This window comes from Tinamus guttatus, unplaced genomic scaffold, assembly GCF_059628265.1.
Source record: "Tinamus guttatus ecotype Peru unplaced genomic scaffold, ASM5962826v1 Tinamus_guttatus_pri_ptg000377l, whole genome shotgun sequence".
NCBI lineage: Eukaryota > Metazoa > Chordata > Aves > Tinamiformes > Tinamidae > Tinamus > Tinamus guttatus.
Window position 1 is genome coordinate 1427090 of NW_028288911.1, and position 23514 is coordinate 1450603.

The 23514-nt window shown below is 38.1% G+C and overlaps 1 protein-coding gene across 2 annotated transcripts in view; it reads right to left on the bottom strand.

Annotated features, from left to right (window-relative positions):
• The window catches only part of UVSSA (UV stimulated scaffold protein A), a 43376-nt gene that overhangs the window by 16373 nt on the left and 3489 nt on the right, over positions 1-23514 (bottom strand). The window contains exons 4-7 of one of the 2 annotated variants that reach the window (XM_010221063.2): positions 22456-22890; positions 21376-21485; positions 20602-20730; positions 6995-7109 (exon numbers count right to left, since the gene is read on the bottom strand). In XM_010221063.2, coding sequence (XP_010219365.2) covers positions 6995-7109; positions 20602-20730; positions 21376-21485; positions 22456-22890 — 789 coding nt within the window. Of the gene's footprint in view, positions 1-6994; positions 7110-20597; positions 20731-21375; positions 21486-22455; positions 22891-23514 lie in introns of both variants that reach the window. The other variant, XM_088530523.1, reaches the window with a different exon arrangement.

The following is a 23514-nucleotide window of genomic DNA, read 5'->3' on the forward strand; positions in this document are numbered from 1 at the left end:
TTTTGCTTGTTTTTAAGACATGCATGACATTGAATGCAGCTTTAGAGAGGAATATTTCCTCTTAGGAATCCTGCTGCTCTGGGTATTTTCTGTAACACTAGCACAGTACATGGGTTAAAACTGTTCCAATAGCAGCTTTTAGAAAGAATCATAAAAATGTTCAAATCCCCTTTTTTGTTTAAACCGACCAAATGGCACCTATTTGCCTGAAGCAATAAAGTAGACCGTGTTCACAAGACAAATCGATAGCCGGAAAGAGAGAGGCTGGGGCTTCAGCTGAAGTTGGGCTGCTGAACGCTGACATTATTGATTTTAGCTAGTTCAGCTGGCCTTGTAATTAAAATGTAAATTTGAGAAAGAGATTATGTCCTGACAGAAACGGTGGGATTAGGGAGAGATAAAAGCCCCTCAGTGAGAATTCAGAGAAAGAGCAAGCACAGGTTTCCTCAGCAGTGTGGATTTAGACGAAATCTAGCTACTTCAAATTCACTTAAGTTTAATTGAAAAAACGGAGATAGAATATAAATAAGTATTATGGACTTCGACTTTCCTGAAAGAATATAATAATTTCAGTTTCCCATTTGTTCAGTCTTATTCAAGCCAAATACATGTGATTTAGTACAGATATACTGCAAGAAGGTCAGGAAAGTCTAGCCGTTCATGCATAATACTTAGTCACTCTCTACTGTGATCAGAAGGAAAATAAAAAAAGAATGTATTTCACGCAGCAACTACAATAAGCTTCACTGCTACGGGAAGGGAGCTTTGCAAAGTTTGCTCCACAGGGAGTAGGAGATCCGAGCGCACAGGTCCATGTCCCTGGTGATGTTCCCGAGCAGCCTCGGCACTGCCGGATCAGGCCTGCAGCACCTACCCGTGTGCAGGGGGACGTCAACTAGAACCAACACGGACGCACGAACCCAACCAACACAGGCTCAGGCGATCATGTGCTGGGAAGAGCTCACTGTTCCTGTTACCCGCTCGGGGTGAAGCTCTGAATGAATTATGCAAATCACCCCGATGTAGCTGATCTTTAATGGCAAATTACAGGAATAGCTTTTTTTTAAAAAAAAAAAAAAAAAAAAAACTGTGATCAAATTTCATTGCTACCTATAAAAATAAGACTCCTCTTGTTAGTACCACTTTATCTTAAAGAACTCTTAACGTGAGAAAAAAGTAGCTGTTACAAACAAAATCTAAAAAAGTATCTTCAATTCATACAAAGATAAGAAAGATAAAAATATTTAATGCTTATTATAGTAGAAAACTTTCCCTCTGACTCTATAATTGTACAATACACCATTCCCTTTCTTGTCCTCAAATGCCAAAACCAAACTTCTGTCTACCTGTGCTGGGGGAGGATGCCAAAATTTTGGGGGGCAGGAATCTGCTGGCAGCACAGCCAAGCCCAGGGCTCGCTGAGGACAACTCGCCAGGCGGCCGGCCGCACGTGTCACCCTCGTGGGCGCATTGCAGGACTTCTGAAGAGCCCTCGAGGAGTCTCTTGTAATCACACCGCTTTCCAATCAGAAGGTGCCTTTAAATGTAAATATACGTATCTGTATTTATGTAAAGTTTAGAATTCTACTTTGAAAATTAAAAAGTAAAAAGCTGACAGTTGTTAGTTAATTAGACAAGGTCAATAACATTACATGAAGTACTTGGTTTGCCTTAAAGGAATTACACAATATGTTAAACTGTACCAGGATTAGCTGTCATTAATCAACCCTACTTACTACTGTTTTACAATCATAGCTGAGAGAGGCCACATAAGCGGAGTTCAGGTCAAAACACTTCTATTTTTTGTCCTGATATTTTAAACTTACTGCTAATTATGATGTAGTTCCTATGAAATACATGCATATCGGAAACACCTCACATGTATCATCATCACCCTGTTCAGGGATTATTAATTTCTAAGACTCGCAGGGGGAATCAAACACATCCCCTGTCCTGTCACATTTTCATGGAGCTTTATTTGCATAAAAGCATCTTTCTCGAGAGTGAGGAAGGGTTTACGCGATCTCCTGATTAGGATGAATCAGGAGAAACATCTGCAACCAACACTACTCCGTTCAGGTAGAAGTATTTTATTGGAGATGCCAATCAAGTTTTATATTTTATTTTAATTTAGATAAATGTGCAAAGTTATCTTCATTCTAAATACTGTATTATAATAAATTTTACCTAATTAGTGGCCTAATTGCAGCTATATGGAATGTGCGGTTGCCTATACACAGATATATTCCAAACACGCTAATATAATGAGGCAATTTGTGCATTTATAGTTGACACTTCTAATGTGTATGCGAAGAAAAACTGTGATCACGCAATGCAAATATACCTGCTTAGAGAATAACAGGGCTCCAGTCCTAACCTGAATACTGAATATCTGTTTTCCATATATTTATGGTAAATCAATGTATGCTATTTCAATCATAACTTGCATAACAACCCTGACATACTAACAACCCTAACTTGAATGCTAAATCTGTTATCTCTTTATTTATGGCAAATCAATCATATAACAACTGTCAATATATATTTTTAAAGGATTTATACCAGTAATGATAGAAATCTTATTCAAAGTATTAGCCTCTTGTTCAGACAAAACTGTGTTACCTGCGCTTACCTAATTTGTAAAAGGAGAAGGTAACCAGGTATTTTTTACCTCCTCTCCCCCTACAAAACTCATTTTAGGTTTTCCCATAAAAAGTCAAGTAAAACGGACAAATATTTCAATGTAGCCTAACAAGAAGTAGCAGGACGTAATGACGACAATGCAGTTCTAGGTCTCAAAATGGATTATTGAGTCCTGTGTTTCAAAGTTCCAGACATCAGAACACTCCTCCTTGGGGTCTCTACAGAGCTGTGGAAGTCCAGGGTTGTTCAAAAACAGACCATCTTACAGGCTACTACAAAATTATTTGTATTAAGTTATTGAAAAATGCTTACCAGCAGGGAACCCTAATCAATCTGAGCCACAGACAACTAAACAAAGTCTGTTTCCTGCAAGACTAATATACAAAGAAGGAAGTTTCCCTTTCACTGAATATCCAGAGATATTTAGATGCTCTAGTTAGAGACCAAGTACATAGGAGTGGTGTCTCTTCTCCATGTTTTCCATGCATGCAGAACAGAGGAAAATCTGGCTAGGACATGCAAAGTGGCATTTAAGAGCTCTAATTTGAGCAGAGAAGGATTATTAAAACAATTTTCAAAGTTCTAAAACAAACAAAAACAAATATAATTGACACTTTTATTACTCACAACACAGCAAAAATAAACCTTCTGTCTCAGCTAAGTCTGTTTGATGCCTCAACGGAGAGAAAGAGATCAGCAAGAAAGACCATTTCTTCACAGGCTGAAATAAGTGGTTTGTATTTCACTTCATGAACACTTGTTCGAATGCTCTTTTTGTCTTTTTAGCTTTCAATTTTTTATATATGACAGCAAAACAACTCTTTATGGAAGGAACTTCATAAAAATATAGGATAAAAGAACAGATATTATGCAGTGATTAACATTGTTTTCCTGCCTTTGTGTTTTGGAAACTATTGCATCCAAAAGGCAGCAGGTGAATACCTGCAAGGAAGGAATCAGCACAGGAACTATATAGCCACACTTTGGGTTAGATAACATGCAAGGCTTAAAATTCAGCCTGTTGCTTGTCATGTCTGCAGCATGACACAGGTCAAAGTCTTCTTGACCATGCAAACAAAAACATTTTGAAACATTTAGAACGTAGGAGATGTAGGGAACAAAAGTAGTAGATTCCAATAAATTAGTAATGATTTTTTCCCTTGTTTTATTTCTGATGATGACAGTTCTATTCCACATTTCCAAAGCAGTTTTGCTTTTATTCAGTGTAAGGACAAAACTTGATAACCAGAGCAGACTGCTGCCGCACTCATATTCCCAAGTCAGGCAGCTTCCTCATATCTGCACTTGTAAAGTGGTAATACCTCTTCCCTGCGCCTCAAAGAAATAGCACACAAGTAAATTCAAGCAAATTATAAATACAAAGTCACATGGAGCTCAGCTACAAGCAAATGATGCCCCAAGAACAGAGGGAGTAAGTCGGAGCAGGAAGGCAATCTCTTACCCTAGTGCCAGGGGTGAACTCCTTTGTGCCACAAGAACTGAGTACCAACCACCGGAGGTCCGTGCTTCACCTCATGCACTGTAGTAGGGCCTTAAGGCGCCGCAATCAGCAGGTAAAACAGCCAAGGCTGTAACGTGGGAAACCACAAGTGGACACAAGATTTCATCTGTCCCCTTAGCCTGCTTTGAAGCAATACCTCAATTTGTAAGCAGACAGTGGTACTAGTCCTATAAAGCAGTCGCTTTTCAGTGGAGTAGGTAACATTGGTGCACAGCGCCCAGAACTAGCGTAACCTTATGGAAATTTTCTTGCAGAGCTGCTGCTCTTTCAGGCAACCACTCTCTTCAGCAACACCATGCACTGAAAGCAGCTCTGTGGTACCACAGGACTGCTGGTTTCTTGTCTCTTGCAGACATCAGGTGCAAGTGTAAATAAGGATTATACAAATGGGAGGTCGTTAAAAGTCTGGTAATGCTAATTTGGCATGACACCCCTAATGGGTTATATCTTCACACTTCAGTTATCTAATCACCTAAATTCTTTTAACAAATTTACATTTCGTCTTACATATCGAGATTCAAATTGACTTGTTTAATTCTCCCTTCACCCGAACGGCACCCATGCTCAGTTTATTTTACATATTCAGTGTCACCAACAACTTGGGGGTCATCTATATCAGCTACATATACACACACACATTGTGTGCACATGTGCATCTGTGGATACAATTCCTCCCTGTCTCCAAATCTCTTTTCCCATTGCACAGACATTTCAGATCTCAAAAGAATCACCAATACGTACATCATCAAAAATAGCGTGCAAGCTCGAAATTTACTTTCATTTTCTTAAGGAAAGTGAGAGAAAATGAAGTGACTTTTAAATCAATTATCCAAATGTCACATTTCAAACTTCAGTACACGAGATGGAAGAAAGCATGTGCATAAAAGGTTTCCTGAACGGATATTCTTTCCCAAGCCTATGTAGTTATTTTAAATGCTGGCAAGTAAAGCTCAGTTTCTTCAGGAACATCAATAATGGTTCATTTCTGTTCAAAATGTTCTTCTTTTAACAAACATATCAAATAAAGAACAAGCAAATGTGAGCATCAGCTCCCTCATAACAACATGCATATAAAAGATGAGATAGGTTTCACAGGTCACATATACTGTTCTATCAAAATATTACTTTTTCGTTAACAGATGAGTAAAAACTACCCAGTTCCTTTTTGTGTCGTACAGCCCTGCACTGCTGTCCTGTGCTCTCTTCCAACAGGTCTATTTGGTTCCCATTCCACCCTCTATCCCATTTCAACCTCATCACTACCTCAGCACTCCCAGTTCCACTTCATCTTCCCCAGCTATTTGTTGGGCAAAATACGTGCCTGTAGCTTGTCTCAAGCACCACATGCGCAAAGAGCACTCGCGCCGAATGAAGAGAAGCATCATCTGCTCACCAGGGCATTCATTTAGTCTCAATCCTCTGTACAGTTGCTACCTTCCATATTCTTTAAAGGAATGTAGAAACTGAGGCATTTATGTCCTGCCATCAAACTGGAACTGCAAACTGGCCTTGTTGCAGGTCCTTTGGAGGGGAAAACAGACAGATATACAACATAATCAATGCAGGGTTTGCTTCCAAGGGCACAAAAGTGCCTCGATAAAGCTCAGAGAGGGCAAGTTTGACGAGGCACTATGAGGGCTTCATACCAGGAGAGGTCCTTGGAGCTGACCTCAGTCACTGCAGAACCTTTCACTATCTGCAGACAATTTTGATAGAAGACGACAGTGAAAAGGTTCCTCTAGCTGTATCTTTTTGGATTTACACAGGCAACCCCCTTTGGTTTGACTGAAAAGGAACAGTTGCTTTATACAAGTCAAAACTGCAGCCTCACTTCAATGATGCAAACTGAATAAGTTAAAAATAAGTAAGCACAAGGGTGAAGAAGGTAATACTACCCCAAGCAATACATTTTAGGTCAAAATAATTCTTACATGAAAAGCTATGATGAAATAAAGGAGAGAGAAATCTAGTAAAATATTTAAGGTTTTTAAACTTTTACTTGCTTGCAGATATTTTCTCTTTCTCTACAATGTACTGAAGCTTCTGATCCTTAAAATGGACCATGCTACATAGAGGCAACGCTGCAGACACTTAATAAACTAGATGCACAAAGGACAGAGTAATGCACTGAAATTTAATTATTTTAGATGAACCTTTGCCAGTGGCTCTCCTCTCAATTTCACAAGAACACATTATGAATATATATTTATTTAAAAAAAATCTTTAGAATGCATTAAAAGAGGCTTTTTTCATTTAAATAAAGCAGATGAGCCCGAGATTACGTTTTGTCATCCAGCACCAGGGGCTAGAGTTCTGAGCTTCCAGGCAGAGCTCCATTTAACTTCTTGTGACAGTGGCACCACCTCCAAAAGGAACTTGATGCTCTGAGCTGTAAAGTAGCCACCTTATGGGAGGCAGTGACTGCATATCAGCTATTAAGGCGGGGAACAGTACAAAATCCTACGCCATCTCTCCAGACTGTTACCAGTATTTCTAACATCCAGGCTCACTTATAGCTCTACTTTGAGATCCCCTCAATCTAAGTACATCTTTAGCAGGGGAGGCACCAAGAGCTGCTTCTCACTCTAAATGAACAGTGGAGCATGAGGGAAGAAAATAAGCCTCTACTTTCAGTTACTTTTGCTCCTAGAAAGTGTTTGTTTATTCAGAGCCAATCGCTGCTGCCCTGGGTGTGTAATGACTTCCTGGGAGCAGTCGGGGAGATTACCCACACCACTGATCACTTTATTACTTCATAATGGCTGTTTATTTACTTTACTGCAGCAGTAACACGCAGGGATAGAGCTCTTCACAGCTGGGCAAACTCACCGTATTCCTTTCGCAGGTGGTCTGGAATGTGGGGTTCATAACCTTCCTTCTCAGGGACCTCCACAAATTCATCATCATCGTCGTCATCGTCATCATCATTGTCTGAGGCTTTCATCTATAGAGATAGGATTTTTTTTTTTTATTAACACAAAGATTGTTTTTCATTTCCCTCCACATTCCATAATATTTTGCAGACATCACAGTCGCCCTACTGAGACTGCTCTTATTTCAAAAGTATTTCACTAATTATGTATTTAATCTTTGTCTAAGATTAGACCTTTGGTTAACGTTTTATCTCTAAAGCCACACTCTATCCTAAGGTATAAAAAAGGCTTTAAAGAGGAGATCTACTACTCCACATACAGCTGTTGAAGTCTGAGAAAGTGTGAACCTATAAAATAAAACTGAAGATTCTTAAAATAACATTAAGATTTTGACTCAAGCAAATTAGAGCCTTATCTCGTTTCATTTTCCTCATTTGGGTGCATCGTAACAGTGTGTGGCCTGTTACACACTGCTCAAGGGCTCAGACACCCAGAGCAGGCAAGCAGGGAGGGGAGCTCATGGACTGGCAGGCTTAATTCCGACAGAAGAAAGAACTGTCAGATTGGTCTTCATACAAAAATGTTTCACTGGGTCTCTTCACAGCAGCACTCCAAATACTTTGACACATTCATTTCTTAACTAACTTTGTAAACCTCAGTCATTTATACATGCAGCATGTACAAAACCAGAAAAACAGGATTTGCAAACGTGCATTTATCCTCTTCAGTACTCTGAAACAAAACATCCTTGACTAGCCAAAAAATATAAATGGAGTTACTGCCAATTAACTAGGAGAACTAATTCACGCAAGTGACTTGCTGTGCTTCACTTCAGCTAACCACTACTGTGCACGCACCAGTTGGCCTATGAATTTTTTCTTCAGTTTGTTTCTCACCGGAAAATGCGTTTTTTCCGCTAGACTACGTGCAAGCTAAAAACATTTGTGCCCCCTCAGACATGGTCTGTATTACCAGGCTTTTAAAACCCCATATGCCAACTACCCTAAAAACACGGCGATACTGGAGGTTTTACACACTATTTCTTCTGCCTAACTTGGCAGCTACCTGATCCTTAACAACCACCTAATTAGCAAACTACTGTCTTTACTGTCCACTTTCTATAGTCTGGGAGACTACATAGGCTATCCACTAAAAGCAGCTTTCCCACAGAGCTGCCGATGGCTCTTTTTCAACTTCACTGCAACAAGCCAACAGGGCAGGTAAGGAATGGCATGATTTTTGTTATTTCCAGCCCTGGTCTTTATTTCTCCCATTGCATCTCCCTCATGTTGATATTCCAATCAACTACTCACTGTTACAAGCACTAGAGGATACTGCAGGTTTTGCCTGCAGCAGAATTTTCCCAATTTAATTCACTCCTCTAATCGTGTGTCACAGCTGCACAGCTGAGTTCCTTTAAATCATACATACACTCGGAAGCCACAAAACCTAGAAACCAACCTTGGTTTACAGAGCGTAGTTAATAAACAAACAAACAGCATTTCTTTTTGGTCAGTATTATTTTCAAGTTGGATTGAAACTCGTTTCTAATAAGCAACTTTGACATTAATATATGCTTTAACATATAATGAATGGATAGGGCAGGCTAGAAGCGAGATTTTTCTACTTGATGAAAAAAAAAAAAAAAAAAAAACTTGGATTAAAGAATGCTGTAATTCTAAGTTAAAAAAAATACCGTCCTAATCCACCGCAGTGGATTTATTAGGGCATCTTTATCACAGAGTGTCTAATTATTCTTCATTTTAAAATAATATTGCAGCATAATCATCTCTGAAATAAACTATTATCAAAGACAACCGCAGCCTCGTGAGCCAAGCTACTGCTTCCTCTGATTAGCAGAGGAAGCAGCCTCTGATAACCGACCGCCCTGCTGCGCTGGGGGATCCCGCATCCTCCCAGCACACCTGGACCTTCCCACCACTATTATTTTTCCTCATTTGAATCAGAGAAGCAACCGAGCCCCCAGCTGACGTGGCCAAGACAGGCACGTGTGGAGGTCAGGTTCCCCACGAGAAATCAAAAGGAAGTTCTAACGGGAAGAAAGGGTCGCTCTGCTGCAAACCATAAACTTGCAAAGGCACCACACAGGACGGCAGCACGTATGCATTGAACTGCATCTTTTAGAAGAGCTTTCTGATGACTGAAAGAAAGAAAGAAAGAAAAATAAACCCAAGTTTTCATACTCTGCACAACAGAAAAGGGCTACAGACTAAGCGAGAAACTAATCTATCTGTATTTTGGTTTCAAAATTCTGTTGTCACTCCCCTTTTAATCTGTTACAGGCAATGTAATTCAGAAAATACACCCACTCCTACTTCTGCAGCCAGAAGCAGGACAACTTCATGTTCTATTCCTAATTTAGCTATTAAAAAAGGTTACGCCAATCTAAAACCTGTCATGGATGATCTTAACCTACAGCTTTAGTCCAGGCTACAAAACCAGTCTAACTTCTACCTTGTAAAACAGGGCAAGTAATTTCAACATTTCTACAGTTTTTACTCAGAAGTAGCCTGTAGATACATAAGAAGCAACAGGTTCCTGGAACTGAGAAATAACTACAAACCTGTAAGAAAAGGTACCATTTAACTTAAATCCCCAAATGGTATCTAAGATACAGTGCTTGTATAATATGCAGACTCATGCACACGATATATTTGAGAAGGACAGTACCACCCTGTTTTAAAATCTCCCCCGATCTGTTGATACACGGCTGGGGGCGTTTGGATCTCTCTGTCCATTAATGCACTACAATGAAGTGGGCTCCACTAACCCTCAGCTTGAAAACTGAATCAGCAGCAACTTTACCAGGCACCTGCAAGGACTAAAACTCCAAAGCATGTGGAAAGCTGGAGGGAGAAAAGGCATAATCAGATGCAAATCCACTTTGTTTAGGTACAACCCATGAGGTGTGCGTTCAACTACTATAGAAAACATTAATCATAGGAAACTGTAATTTTTGTTATCAGTCTAACACTAATCAAAAGGGAAACCTGTCACTACCGCTGACCTGTGAAACGTCCCAATTATACTCTTCGGAAATGACAGGAGCACTTAACTTCCTCACTGAGTAAATGACGACGATCAATCAAGTTTGAATAACAATGAGCCACGGAGCTGAAAATTATTTTTTGTATAGAATCTACCCAGGAATTTATGAAAGGTGAAAAGCAACCCAAGGTTTTAGGGGCATTATGGCTTTCAGCTAGTGCAGTGCATATCAAACACTAAACAGAATTTATGTGTTTTAATTTTCTAAAAGGTAGATGTGGACTTGGTGCTACAATGCATAACATATAATGCCAGATTTTAAATATGGGGGTCATTTTCATAAAATATTATGCTTATTGTTCACACCCTTGAATTTCACGGGTTTTTTTTTTTTTAGTTTAAATTTCCTCTTAAAACAAAACAAACAATCAAGAAAACTGCTTAGCTAACTATCGGGAATTAAGCCCTCTTTTTCCTTCAAAGAGACATAAAAATTTTTATTTTGCTATTGTCTTTAACAATATCACCTTTAGCAATATAACTTATTTTCTTTTTTGTTTTCAAGTAGGAAAGTCATCACTGCTGGAAATTCAGAAGCTGCACAGGATGAGTGGCCAGGCATGTCCCCATTTACTTCATTCCAGTGATACTTCATCAGAAGCATCCTGCTTAGGCTTTATTTTCCCCCCCACTTCCTTTCCACGAAATGGGGCAGAGCTCACGGGCAATATTATTACAGTCAGGAAAAAAAAAAAAAAAAAATCTAATTTTCAAAAATCAAGGAAGTTCCCAACCAAACTCTGAAAATGCAGCAAAAATTCAATCATCCATTCTCTGCTTTGCCATTATAGGTAAACCTTTTCCGGAAGATAATAAACAAATAAATAAAGAGAACACACTATAAAATAAATAAATAAATAAATAAATAAATAAATGATTATATCAAAGAAATAAATATTTAAAACAATATTTTAAGATGTGGAATTAGTAAACTACTATCCCTTAAAAAGAGTGGTCAGACTTTCACAAACCAAACCACGGAAACAAGACAATAAAATATGCAATTTACTATTTCTAATTCTCCACGTATGAAGTAAAGTGTAAGGTTAAGTGATAAAAACCGTTCTTGTCGCATACAGAATTAAGCACCTTTAAGATAACCAGCCACGGCACTGGTTGTTCCTCAATAACCCGGCAAAGAGCATGGGAAAAGCGCCCGCGTTCTCAATCCTTCCTGACTCCCGGGTGACCCTGGCAGTCACCAGCACAGCCCACACCCTTCAACTCACCTGTGTCTGAGAACACAGGGGAGGGAAACAAAACCCAAAAAGCCCAGCAGCCTCCAGGCATTAACGCACCCGGGCACCTCTGTGTCCCCACACGGCCCATCCAGTGCCTCCCTTCTTCCCAGTTTTACACAAGTTGATTACTAGAGGATTTAAGAATCTGAGCCTCTGCAATCACAACTAAAAAGAGCAATAAAGTGACGGGAATATACAGTGCAATCAGTTTATAGGACTAGATGTACAGCATTTCCTAATTATTTTAGAAAAAGAAAGAAGAGAAAAGATAGCACATGGAGGAGTCATATCTACTTACTAAACCACCGCTAGCAAACTACAGCTGGGACCATTAAATAAATTTTGTATGGTCTAATTAACTTGGCTTGCAATCTCAATTACTTTCCACCCAAGAAATCACTTTTGTTCAGTTTTATGTGTGTCTGTTTCTTTTTTTAAAAAAAAAAAAATGATGTAAGGCATCCTCAGATAAGTGAGCTCTAAACTTCATTTGTCTTTCAGCAGGCTTGATGGCTATGCATTTAAAAACCCATTCTATCTTATAAACTAAAAATTAAATGTACTCAGCTGTGATGGTCGTCATTGCATCTGCTATTTATATGCTAATACCCTCACTGGAAGATCTTGCAAATTATTCCACCATGCCAATATCTCATGTGCATCTACTCAAAGCCAGCTAAGTATTTTTCTAGAGGTAGAAGATTTTTGGTTAGAGAACCAGAATATTTATCACAGGACGGCAGAGTTATAGGGACCACTTCAAACAAATAGTTTTAATTCAACCACAACTAAATTTTACTTCCGCCCTCTTAAACAAAATCTGGGAATATTCTGTGTAGCCAAACACTGAGTGGGTAAAAATATTTTTTCCGGTACCAGTAATAGCAATTGGCTAGTCAAACAATATCTCTTAAACTTAATGACTTTTACAAGGTCCTCCTAATCCATCCTTTATATTTATCCTGCACAGAATGAAAAAAATAAACGCTGGCGTTTTGACAGATTTCAGAAGGGTGCTCCATTTTTCCTTTGATGACTGCAGCGCAGGGAAAACGTAAACTCCTAAAAGAGCCATATTTATAGGGATCTCCCCCGCACACGCTCCCTCCCCTTTGCTCCACGATTTGGGCATAAATTCAAAACCGATGACTGCAAATTAGATATGTAGCCTAGGGAAACCACATTTTATGCCTTCTAATAAAAGTATCACCACTCATTCTATTTGTAGTTGCTCAACAGCACACAGGCTACTTGGGCCACCTTTCATTTGGGAAGACACTTTTTGCACTACCTCAAGCACCAGCCCGAGTACTACACTGGTGAACAGGCATATGTTGTTGCAAACTTCCTTAGCAATGAAGTTGTCCATCCATCCAGTTTTTCCTTATGGCGATACATTAGCCAGACAAGGTCTGCAAGTAGTGCCACATTTTCAGAGACGCTATTTTGGGGTCACTCTAGTGTTGTACCAAACTCTACCCTTTCAAACTACTGGTGAACTGAGCCCCACCATTCTGGCACATTCAATCGCCATGAGACACAATGCTCAAAATCTGTCTCTCTCTTCTTTGATGGCTACAGAAACTTATGTTTCTAAATCATTTCAAGATAAACATGCCACAGCAGTAGATCCTAAGCCTGACAGGCACTTGAAAAAAAACTTGCACCTAATTGTTTCATGATTCATTTATGTCCACTGTATCTATGTACTACCACATGCCCTCCTAGTTTCATAACTGCTCCTTCAAACTATAGTTTCATAACTGGCACATTTAACAAAAGTGCCATCTCTGGAAGACATCGCAAAGCAAGCTTAGTATTCTTTAGCCATAACCACTCAAGTTTTTTCTTCAATTACTTGGCACAGATTCCTAGATGCATTTTGTACCTCATTACTTGGGCATCTACCATCCACCAACACCGAGAACACGTAAGCAGGTAAATATTTTTAGGTCTTTGAACAAAGTTACTGTCTGTAACCTCAACTTTTTCTTCCCAACTCACGGATAAACATGAGTAAGGAAACCCTGAAATGCATTTGCAATTTTTCATTCATCTTGAAGGCTAAGGCAGGATCAGGCCTGTGATGCCACGGAACCAAAAATTCAAGTGACAAGAAACCTTGTCTGGAGTCCACGCTCAGACAGAGGGTACCTATGCCAGAGCACCCCTCAAGGGATCTTTCCCGTAAGCAGCAGGGAAATGCTAATTTGTCACCACATAAGAAAGCAGCTTCCACACAGTCACTCTCATGGCTACAGCGTTACTTGAACGGTCCCCCTACCTCCTTTTTTGACTAGTTATTTTCCTCTGCTGCCTGTCCTTGGTGCACAGGCCGAGATGGAATTCTTCAAAGCAGTAGTTTTCTGCTAGTTCAAGTCATTTATGAGATGATGAATGTTTTTTCTATGTCCCCCTGAAAGACTTCAGGGGATATTTTGTGTTATTTAATTCCTTTGTGATCAGAGGCCTATATTCAGTAATAACTAAGTTTCAGAGCTGAGAAAAAAATCATTATTAGTTATCTCTATTAAAATTTAATATTTTTTTTTAAATCTAAAATGCAGTATAACAAGATTCCTGTTAGTGCTCATTCATGCAAAAAGGTTCTACTGCATTTGACAGATGACCACAATTGTTTAGGCTATCCCAGACCCCCGCTACTAAACTTTGGATCCACCAGAAGTGGCTGTTTTGATATGCATTTTGCACACATATACACAATAAAAATCAGTAACTAAACTGCAGTTTCCTTTAATTATCACTTTTATGAATGAATTTGCAAACACAGACTTTAAAACAATATTTCATGTGCTCTGGTTTTAACAGCTGGATATTTTCCTCAATTAAATAAACCTAATTTATTACAGGCAACAAGTCAAAAATAAAATATTCTATGCAAGAGCCACATAACCTTAAATATTTTTCTTATTTTGTTTTTTAGGAACATTGATAACATTAGATGTGTATTGTGCATATATTTAATAATATTACTGCATCAACAGAATGTAAGTGACTTAATATAATAAATCGTCTTAGAAATGTTCCAAGCCTGATTTTTTTTTTTAATTTTTATAAGCTTTTTGCAGTCTACCTGAACTCAACTTCAAAACCTATTTTATCCATTTAAATATCCTACCTTACATGGGGAAAGAATATGAATGAAGAACGAGAAACAAATTTCCATCTAGTAACTAGCGAGCACACATTATTCATCGATGAATCAAGGGAGACGACCCTTTGGCCTGGTAAACTTGAATACTTAACATAAGGGTTAACTTTCGCTGATAGAGACATCCTGCTTTATTTTACACTCTATTAGAAAGGCTCCAAATTGCATTGTGCGACCTGCGCATCAGAGAGGAATCAGAGGTCGTCACAGTGACAAGTCTAAAAATTCATGACTAGATTTGCATAACAAGATATTTTTAATAACTTGGCAACAGCAGCAGGCTGCATATCCAGTGCAAAGCATAAAATATACCAGAGCAAAATTCAGTTCTGTAAAAGAGAAAAATTAAACCACACTAACTGAATAAATACTGTGGCAAGAGAATACTGCACTGAGTGCAAATTTTACAGTTTTTTTTTTTTTTTGTTAGTTTTAGATGCTGGTAAGACTTGCAAAAATAGAAAAGCTTCTTTTCCTGAAAAGCCATTAAGAAAAAAAAAAGGCGGGGGGGTTAAAATGGGGGAGGAAGGAAGAGGAAGCACAGGCAAACACCTCTGCTGTAGGACATATTTAACAGTTTGTGTTTGCTTTTACAGTTACGGTTAACCAGATGATGCATCGGCTGCTATTTTGATCAAACTACCATTATTACACTTTATTTATCCTGAATACATTGCATGCTAATGATATATATAATGTGAAAAACATCATCTTAAAAAGTGTAATTTAATTAGCAAATATAGAATTGTTTCTATGCATTTTTTTAGAAGACACACTAGCAATCAATATTAAGTGACTATACAATCTCAATATTAAAAAACACAGAGTTTTCAGAGGGCAGCATTGCTAAGATTTGAAGCGGGGAGATTGTGTGCAATTTGAAAGCATCACCTGGCAAAAAGACTTCTCTTACAAAGATGTCTCTCTTATGCCTTGGTCTGAGTATGTTCTAGCAGATTCTAGAAGTGAGTTCAGGCATGGAGAGGGATCATTAGGGACAATGTTTTCCCCCCCAGAAGCAACTTCTCTGAAGAGAAAATAAAAGAAAGAAAGGAGGAAACGAGTGTAATAAAATCTGTTACACAAAACAGAAAGTAGCACCCAAATGAGATTCTCCCTGGTACAGAAGAATGCAGGAAAAACAAACGAAAATTACAGTCTTCACTTTGATTGAAAACTCAAGCGCTGCCTTTTTTTTTTTTGAGCAAGTACTAAAAGACAGACTTTAAAAAGAGCTAAATTAAAAAATAATTAGGTAGAAATAAATCCTTAGCAATTATAAAATACTGAGTTGTATTTGAAGATATGAGGAAGGAGGAAAAAAAATGTAAGAAAAAAAGCAATAGTGTCACAAGTAATTGGCAGAGCTCTTAATTTATCGTATATTGCTCTTAATTTATCGTATATTAACGTTTTTATCTTTTTATGTATTAAGCTATTTTAAGACAAAACTATGATCATCAAGTATTTAATTTGTAAATATAATTTGTGACAACTGAATTTATACTTTCAGAAATAATAACCAAGTTGTATTGCAGTAGGTGTTAGGGATCAGACTGGGAATCAGGTGCTGGACTAGGCAAGGAGAACCTGCTTTGCACCTAATTATTAATGGCATTATTGAGTTGAGCCAGATGGTTCACATGTATAAAATTAAGCATGTGTATAAATCACAATGCAAGTGCACACTTAGATATGACAGCAGATAAGGAAAGGTGAAACACAAGATAATTAAGAAAGTTAATGAAAGATATATATATCTGGCTGATACTATAACTTGAGTTGTAGCATGTTAGAAGACTGTTAAATAATCACTTTCTTGACAGGCAAATGAACTAGATATTTCTTCTATTATATTGCCACTGCCTGCTATTTGGTCAAGTTTTAGTTAGCTTGAGCACTACACCGTCTACTGCTTCCCAGAGGCAACTGCATAAAAAATAAACAACACTCAGCATACAAAATAAATCTAATGAGCTACATTTCTATTAATAACATGATAATTTTAAGTATTATCTTACTGCTTTATGGAAATAGTGCATATGAAACAAGGTGCAGGACTTCTAAAAGAAAGTACCTGTTTTTCCTGTTAGCTTTTCAAAATGCAATATCATTTGGATCTAACCAACTGCAAAGCAGACACAAAAAGATCAGAAAAGATTTAAAATCTAGTATTTTAAGAAACAGGAAAAACATGAACAAAAGAAACCATTTCCAGACAAGAGAGTCTTTTTGTTTGTTTAAGAAGCATTTCAAATCTAAACAAGTTATTCTTACAAAAGAGTTAAGTCTCTGAAAATAGCAATTTCTATTACAAACACCGAACTTGGCCAATAACTACAACAATACTGCCACAGTAATTCATCTAAGTAGAGTCAAGAACTAAGTTAAAGTATGCCCAGCAGAGTGCTGCTGTACGGGGTTTACGTGGATGACAGTGGGCTGGAGCTGGTGCAGAGCGAAGCGCGAGGCGCGCAGTGTGCGGTGCGCAGTGTGCGGCGTGCAGTGTGCGACGCGCAGTGTGCACTCCCTCTGCTGGGCACTGGGATTATCCTGAGCAGCAGGACGGAAAAAGCAGCTGGTCCCAGCAGCCAGGTTCTGGGAAATACGAGCTCTTTTGTAGCCCCGGCTCTCCGACCCAAGACTATGCTAAAATTTATATTCAGTCAAAAAGGGATTTCCGGGTTCTTGCTTGTTTCTGATAGGAAAAGTATATCAAGAATATAAATATCTGACTCATTCCCCAAACAAGCACTTAGCTCTGGTGAAAGTAACTTGTTGAAGCACATGAAACCTCCTTCTTGTCTTTGGATGACACAGTAAGACTGTTCTGGACTGGTTTTATTTTTCATAAAAGCTGCAGAAGCAGCATGTTGGAGCTTTTGACCTGCTTGGGAGATATATTAATTCCCATACATGGATGGGATATATTACTCTTATAAAATGTGTCCCAAGCAACAGGTTTCTAGGCACTCAAGGGATAACCTTTGTCACACTTTCCTCTCCTCGCATGGCTCCAGATAGAGAGAAGAGCAGGATGTCACAGCCAGCACAGTGTGTTACATAAAAATGACAACCCTACTTTTAATTACATCTTTCTAATGGTTTGAGTTCTTCACTATCATGGAGATAAAAGAGGTGGTTAGATCTGATACCACTATAAACTATGTCAAACCATAAAACACAGTTCAAGTGTTTCACTACATACAGTTTTGTTTTCATAAATTCCTGTAGTTCACAAAGCAGTGAGGCCGTACTTTTTTCTTTATGCAAAGATAAAGCCAAGAATGATGGAGAAAACATTTTGTGTTAATTTTCTAACATGCTGTAATTGCATAAGGATACACCTTGGTAGACGTAATCTAGAAAGTGGAATGAGAGACCATGACAAGCATCACGACGGCAGTTACCAAAAGCAGAACGAACTCTGATCTACAGAATTCCTCTGTGAAGCCAGGCTGACCTTCTCCTAACATAGTTTATATCCAGCTACTTTACTGGTACATTCACATGATGCCACAGCATGAAGAATGTACACGCCTTTCATCTCAGACAGATACACGTGCACCTCAGCTCAGTCCAGCTGCACGATGGTACCAAGGGCCCATGGCAATGGGAAGGAACTGCAGGACCTTCCTTCTTCTACCTGGCAATTCCAATCTTCCCCGAGTTAAGCAATATAGTATTATCCTTACCGTGAATAGTAACAAATCTCTTCTAGTTCCACTGTATAACATCTCTCTAAAACCTTCCCCTTTTCAACTTTCTTGATCTCAGTCTGTGGCAAGTAAAACTTTCCCTTTCCTCCTCCCCACCAAATCAAACCTCCAGTGCAAGAGTGAGGACAGAAAGGAAACAAACCACAGAACAAAGACGAAAACGGGCCAAAACAGCGAGCACAACAGCACAAAGGAAAACCAGAAATTCAGAAAACACTGAGCAGGCAACATTTTCTAGTTCCAACTTTTCTGTTTTATCTTTGCCAATAAAATAAAACCATCCTCAAAGTACGGAATACTTATGCTGCAGGATCATGCTGACACTCAAATAAACGAGCTCTAAGGTACACAAACAATTCACCTTTACGTTCTCCCGTTACCAACATATGCACTTCAGATTGCTATCACTAGTTGCCAAGCAAAATTGATATCAGAAGTCAGAATATCCAGGGCTGTCACAGATGACTACAAACCAGCCAATTTACACAGGATTTTGAGCACTCAGACACTTTATTTATTCCCTCGCTCCAATTAAGTGCTGTCCTTTCTTTCTACATACGCTCATCTCCACACACACGCAGGTAGAGCACTCACTCAAGTGTGCTAACAAATAATATTTGTAATACACTGAGCCCTGAAAGAGCAGGATGGCCATGAGACATTGCTCTGGAGAAGAGATTATTAGCAATTCTCTTGGCTCTAAAAATACAGAAGATACTGTTACATGTAGCAAGACTTTGGCATGACAAGGACTCCAAATCCAATGACACAAACACATATAGACAGAAGCAACTATTCACACTGCAAGCAGCAATGCTGAATTAAAGATGAGCTGGGTGCAATGTTTCATATGTTGACGTGAATAAATATTGGATGGATGCGGATTTAATAATCAAGGTCTAGAGGCACTGCTGCTTATTTTGTTCTGTCGGTCTCTCATTTTACTCTGTTCTTAAGTTTCAATGAAGTCACCTGGCATATGTGACTAAAAAACATTTTATAGTTTCTTCCTGTAGCACAAAGTTGTCTTCAGGTTATAAGTTTAAAGTAACTCAACATTAAAACCAAATGTGGCATTTTATACAAAAAGAAAAAAATAAGAAGAAATATAAATAGCTTGAACGCATAAATTACTATCTCGATCTACACTGTGTCATTTTGCATGTCTCTGAGCACTGTTACGTATTTTTCTTTTTTCTTGACAGTGAAGTTTTAGGTGTTAACCATGTACTAACACCCATAGAAAAAGCAAGGCTTGAATGTCATTTATATCTTGCAAGAAATATAGCAACCCATATTCCATGCAGAGGACCAGCAAATGAAGTCCTGTCAAGCAAATGGCAGGAATGACAGCAGATGTCTGGATTCCTTCATAGCTGGTTGCATAAAGGTAGCACGCATATTTCATTGAAGAAAAAAGACCTCTGACAAGACAGTCTTTCAGTACTTTTCATTCAGAGTTGGCATTTCTGACTGGTACATCAGTAATATCAAGATGATGAACCAGATTAATCTTGATAAAGGTTCATTTGCACAATGAAAGCAAGTCTCAAACATTCAATCACGGCTAAACTATGCTACTAGACTTTAGTCCAAGAGGCAATGACCAGATCAAATTCTGGCAATGTAGTCAGAAGCCAGCCTTCACTCCAGACCTTGACCCAAAACATTTATTTTCATGTCAAGCTACAGAGCAACTCTGTTTAATCGCAACAAACACAAATAAGTGTTATACAGCTCTGCTACCTTAGGTATATAAACGAGTCATAAACTCCTTTTGTAGATGTGAATAAAGCAGTTGTTCTTTCAGGCTCAGCCTACTCAAAATTCAGTACGTTTAGTTTTATGTATTTTACAGAAACTGTCATAGGGAGCTAATATCGGTGACATATATTTTGACACTTAAAGCTTTGTATAATGACCATTTCGCACAATCACATCACCTGTTCACTGCAGAGATCGAATGCTTTAAAGCAGAGTATTTCCTCAAATCGTGAGGTACTAGTGGAAGTCAGCATGTTGTAAAAGAACAAGAATAATACCAATATTTACTCAGTATTAAGCAGCTGAGAACATAACATTTCATGTGAAGGCTAAATAAAATCTGAATGTAACCACTTCCCTATATAAAACAACAACGATGCTGGCTTATATGTTTTTGTCTGGATAACTAGACCTCAGACACTACTCAGGGTGTTTAGTTATCCTTCCCTGAAGGAAGCTAAAACCAGCTGAATTAGAGTACACCATGGTTAAGCTTGTGTTGAGAAGTTTGCAATGTTAAGCATTAAGAGAAAGTGCATTTTTTATGTACAAGCCAAAAATTAATAACTATCCTCTCTAGGTTTTAAAATAAACTCACCACTTTTCTTTTCCTCTCCTTAATGGAAATGTTCATTTCCTTGTATTTCTTCATAGCAATCTCCAGTTTATTTTTGAGATCAATGGCACATCTTAGCCGATCATCATTTATTCCCACTCTGGTAAATAACTGCAAAGCAAGAAATCGACATTCTTATTCTATTTCCCCAGACATCACAGACAAAAAAATATATCTTTTTTTCTTTCATTTTTAATGGAACAACACTCTCAAATTCCTTTATTACAAAAGTAAAAATTAGTGGACCCACATCTTTCCCCGGCTAGAATATAAAAGCCAAGCAAAAACAACTAAAGACAAATAAAGAACAAACAGCTGCTAAAAACAATTCCCTCAGAGAGCCATTTAGCGTGCCAAATTCCATGCACAAGGTTCCTGAGCTGTAATACCAGCTAATACAAAGGACAAAATGATCTCCTGATACAGGCACATCTGACAAAACTCACGACAAACAACAACAAAAACACCACACAAGAGCATAACACCCCAAAAAATTAGGTACTATGGTTGTACTACTATGCTGAGAGTCTTCAATGAAGTTATTCAGCACCTGTACCCTCCTCTCACCCACCTCTAAAAAAAAATCAGCAACCCTATCTATTTCTACCAATGTTTCCACAACTTTGCTTCAAGTTTAATCTTGTTCAAGTTTTTTCTTGTTTTGTTTTTTTGTCTTTTTTGCCCTCTGAACTTGAGCTTTACTAGCCCTTGCTCCTCCATCATTTTTAAGAAATGAAGAAATCAGCTCTATCTCACCTGAATCCAGGATTGCACAGTAGGCAAAAACTTATTTCTAAGGAGTCTGTGTGCATCCATAACGTTGTTTATTATGGCTGTATTATCTTCATTCTCATGTACTTTTATATCTGTTCAAAACAGGGAAAAAAAAAAAAGAGGTTAGCACCTACAGATTTATAGTGTCTTCTACAAGAGCTAAAGAAACTACATGGAAAAAGTATATATAAATCTTTCTCATATATTTGATCACTTCAGGAAGGTTACAGACATCAGAATGTTACCATATTCAGTATTAAATATTAATCAGGAGAAAAGTGGAAAACTTTTATTCCCCTGAAGACAGAAAGAATGGCTAAACCATCAGCACTCAGGCATCACTAAATAAACCAAAGGCAAGTGAAGAGTTATTTACATTACACCTTGCTGCACCAGTTTGTAATTCCTAATCTCTGCAGATGCAGTTCAAATTCTGCTGCCTGCAAGTACAGAAGTGTCTTACTTGTCTTACTGGCTGTTTGTACATAAAATTTTATTAGGACAACCTTTCTAAGACACTCCGCTTAGAAAAGTAAGTGTAGGTTGGGAATTGATAATTTACAGATAACTCACATTAGCAAAGTCATATAAAAAGTAACCATGAACCTATGAACCTTACAAAACTCTACTTACTGCTTTTTGCAGTTTGCCAAGAAGAAGGAAAAAAAAAAAAAAAAAAAAAAGGGAAGAAATTAGCAATTTTAAGATTGTACCCCTATGTGGAGGGGAAAAAGCCTGAGTTGCAAACACATGGAAAAGGAAACTATAAACAGACTAATTTTTTTAAGATAGGAAACTCATCTTATTGCTAGTACCATGAAGTGCTGTAATACAACTATTATTGAAGTTTAATCTTAAAAGTTGATCAATAAAGATCAACTGTAAAGAACACAGAGCAACCCTAAGAATGAATACTAGATGCACCAGAAGTAGAAGATAATTCAAAAAAAAATATATCAAGATGGTGCCCAGAAGCCCCAGACATTGCAATCATAGAAAGAAGCAGCAAGTAATTCAGACAAAGACTCTCTCTAGCTATCTGTGAAAAACTGCTCCAGGTACCTGTGGAGATTTCAAGGTCTAGAGTATATTTATGAGAAATAAGTCCATGGTTCCTAACAAAAGTTTGGTAATCATCATCACTGAGAACGGGGACATCAGATCCAAGTTCTGAGTGGGTGCCTCCATCTAATTCTTTTTGGTCCTGCTTCTCCTGGTCCTCACTCATATCTTCATTTCTACCAGTCTGAGAACACTGAGAAACAGAAAGAAGGTCCTTGCTGCAGCATGGTTGTTCGTCATCCACATGTCCAAAATAAGATGGGTGAGGTGCTATCCGGGAAGACAAGGGGGCTGCAGGTTTGTCCTCACTAGCCGTCATTTGTTTGTCGGGTCCCAGTTCTGTGTCATTCACAGTGAAGTCAAAGGGATCTGGCATTAGAAGCCGGAAACAGTTTTCCATCTCTGTCAGTGTGTCAGCAATCTCCTGAGACATTTCTATTAGGAGACAATTATTTTAGGATATCGTTAGACAATGTAAAATGCTAATGTCTCTGGAGCAGATATAGACTTAAAAACAAATCTAGCTGACAAAGAGATAATCCATTTTTTTTCATTGATCATTAATATTGGTCCATACCCACTTCAATCCAGAAATTATCTTGATAAAAGTGACAATGCTACCTTAAGCCAGAAATCTAGCATTTCCCGAGCAAGAAATTTAGAAATAGTGTTTGTCCTTTTCCTACTCTTCCTAAAATTTCATTGATTTATCAAAGATGATTTAAACAGTTCATAGACTTTCAAACAGAACAAGGTTCAATGAGGATATTCTTAGTGATGTTGGTGGGCATTCATTCTACAACCATACACGTTACAGTTGTTTCTGGATGTACCTATGAGTATAAACTGTAGCTAAGAGAGATACTACAAATAAAAATGACTAAGGTTAAACTTCTTTAATATTCCACCCATAGGCACAAAAGCATTGACAGCATGCATCATAAATGCAAACACACGTGCATAATTGCATAAACCAAAGAAATTTCATTAAAAGCCCTTTGCAACTGCAATATAATATATTCACTTTCTCTGATCTTCCATATTGAGAAATAGAGTTGC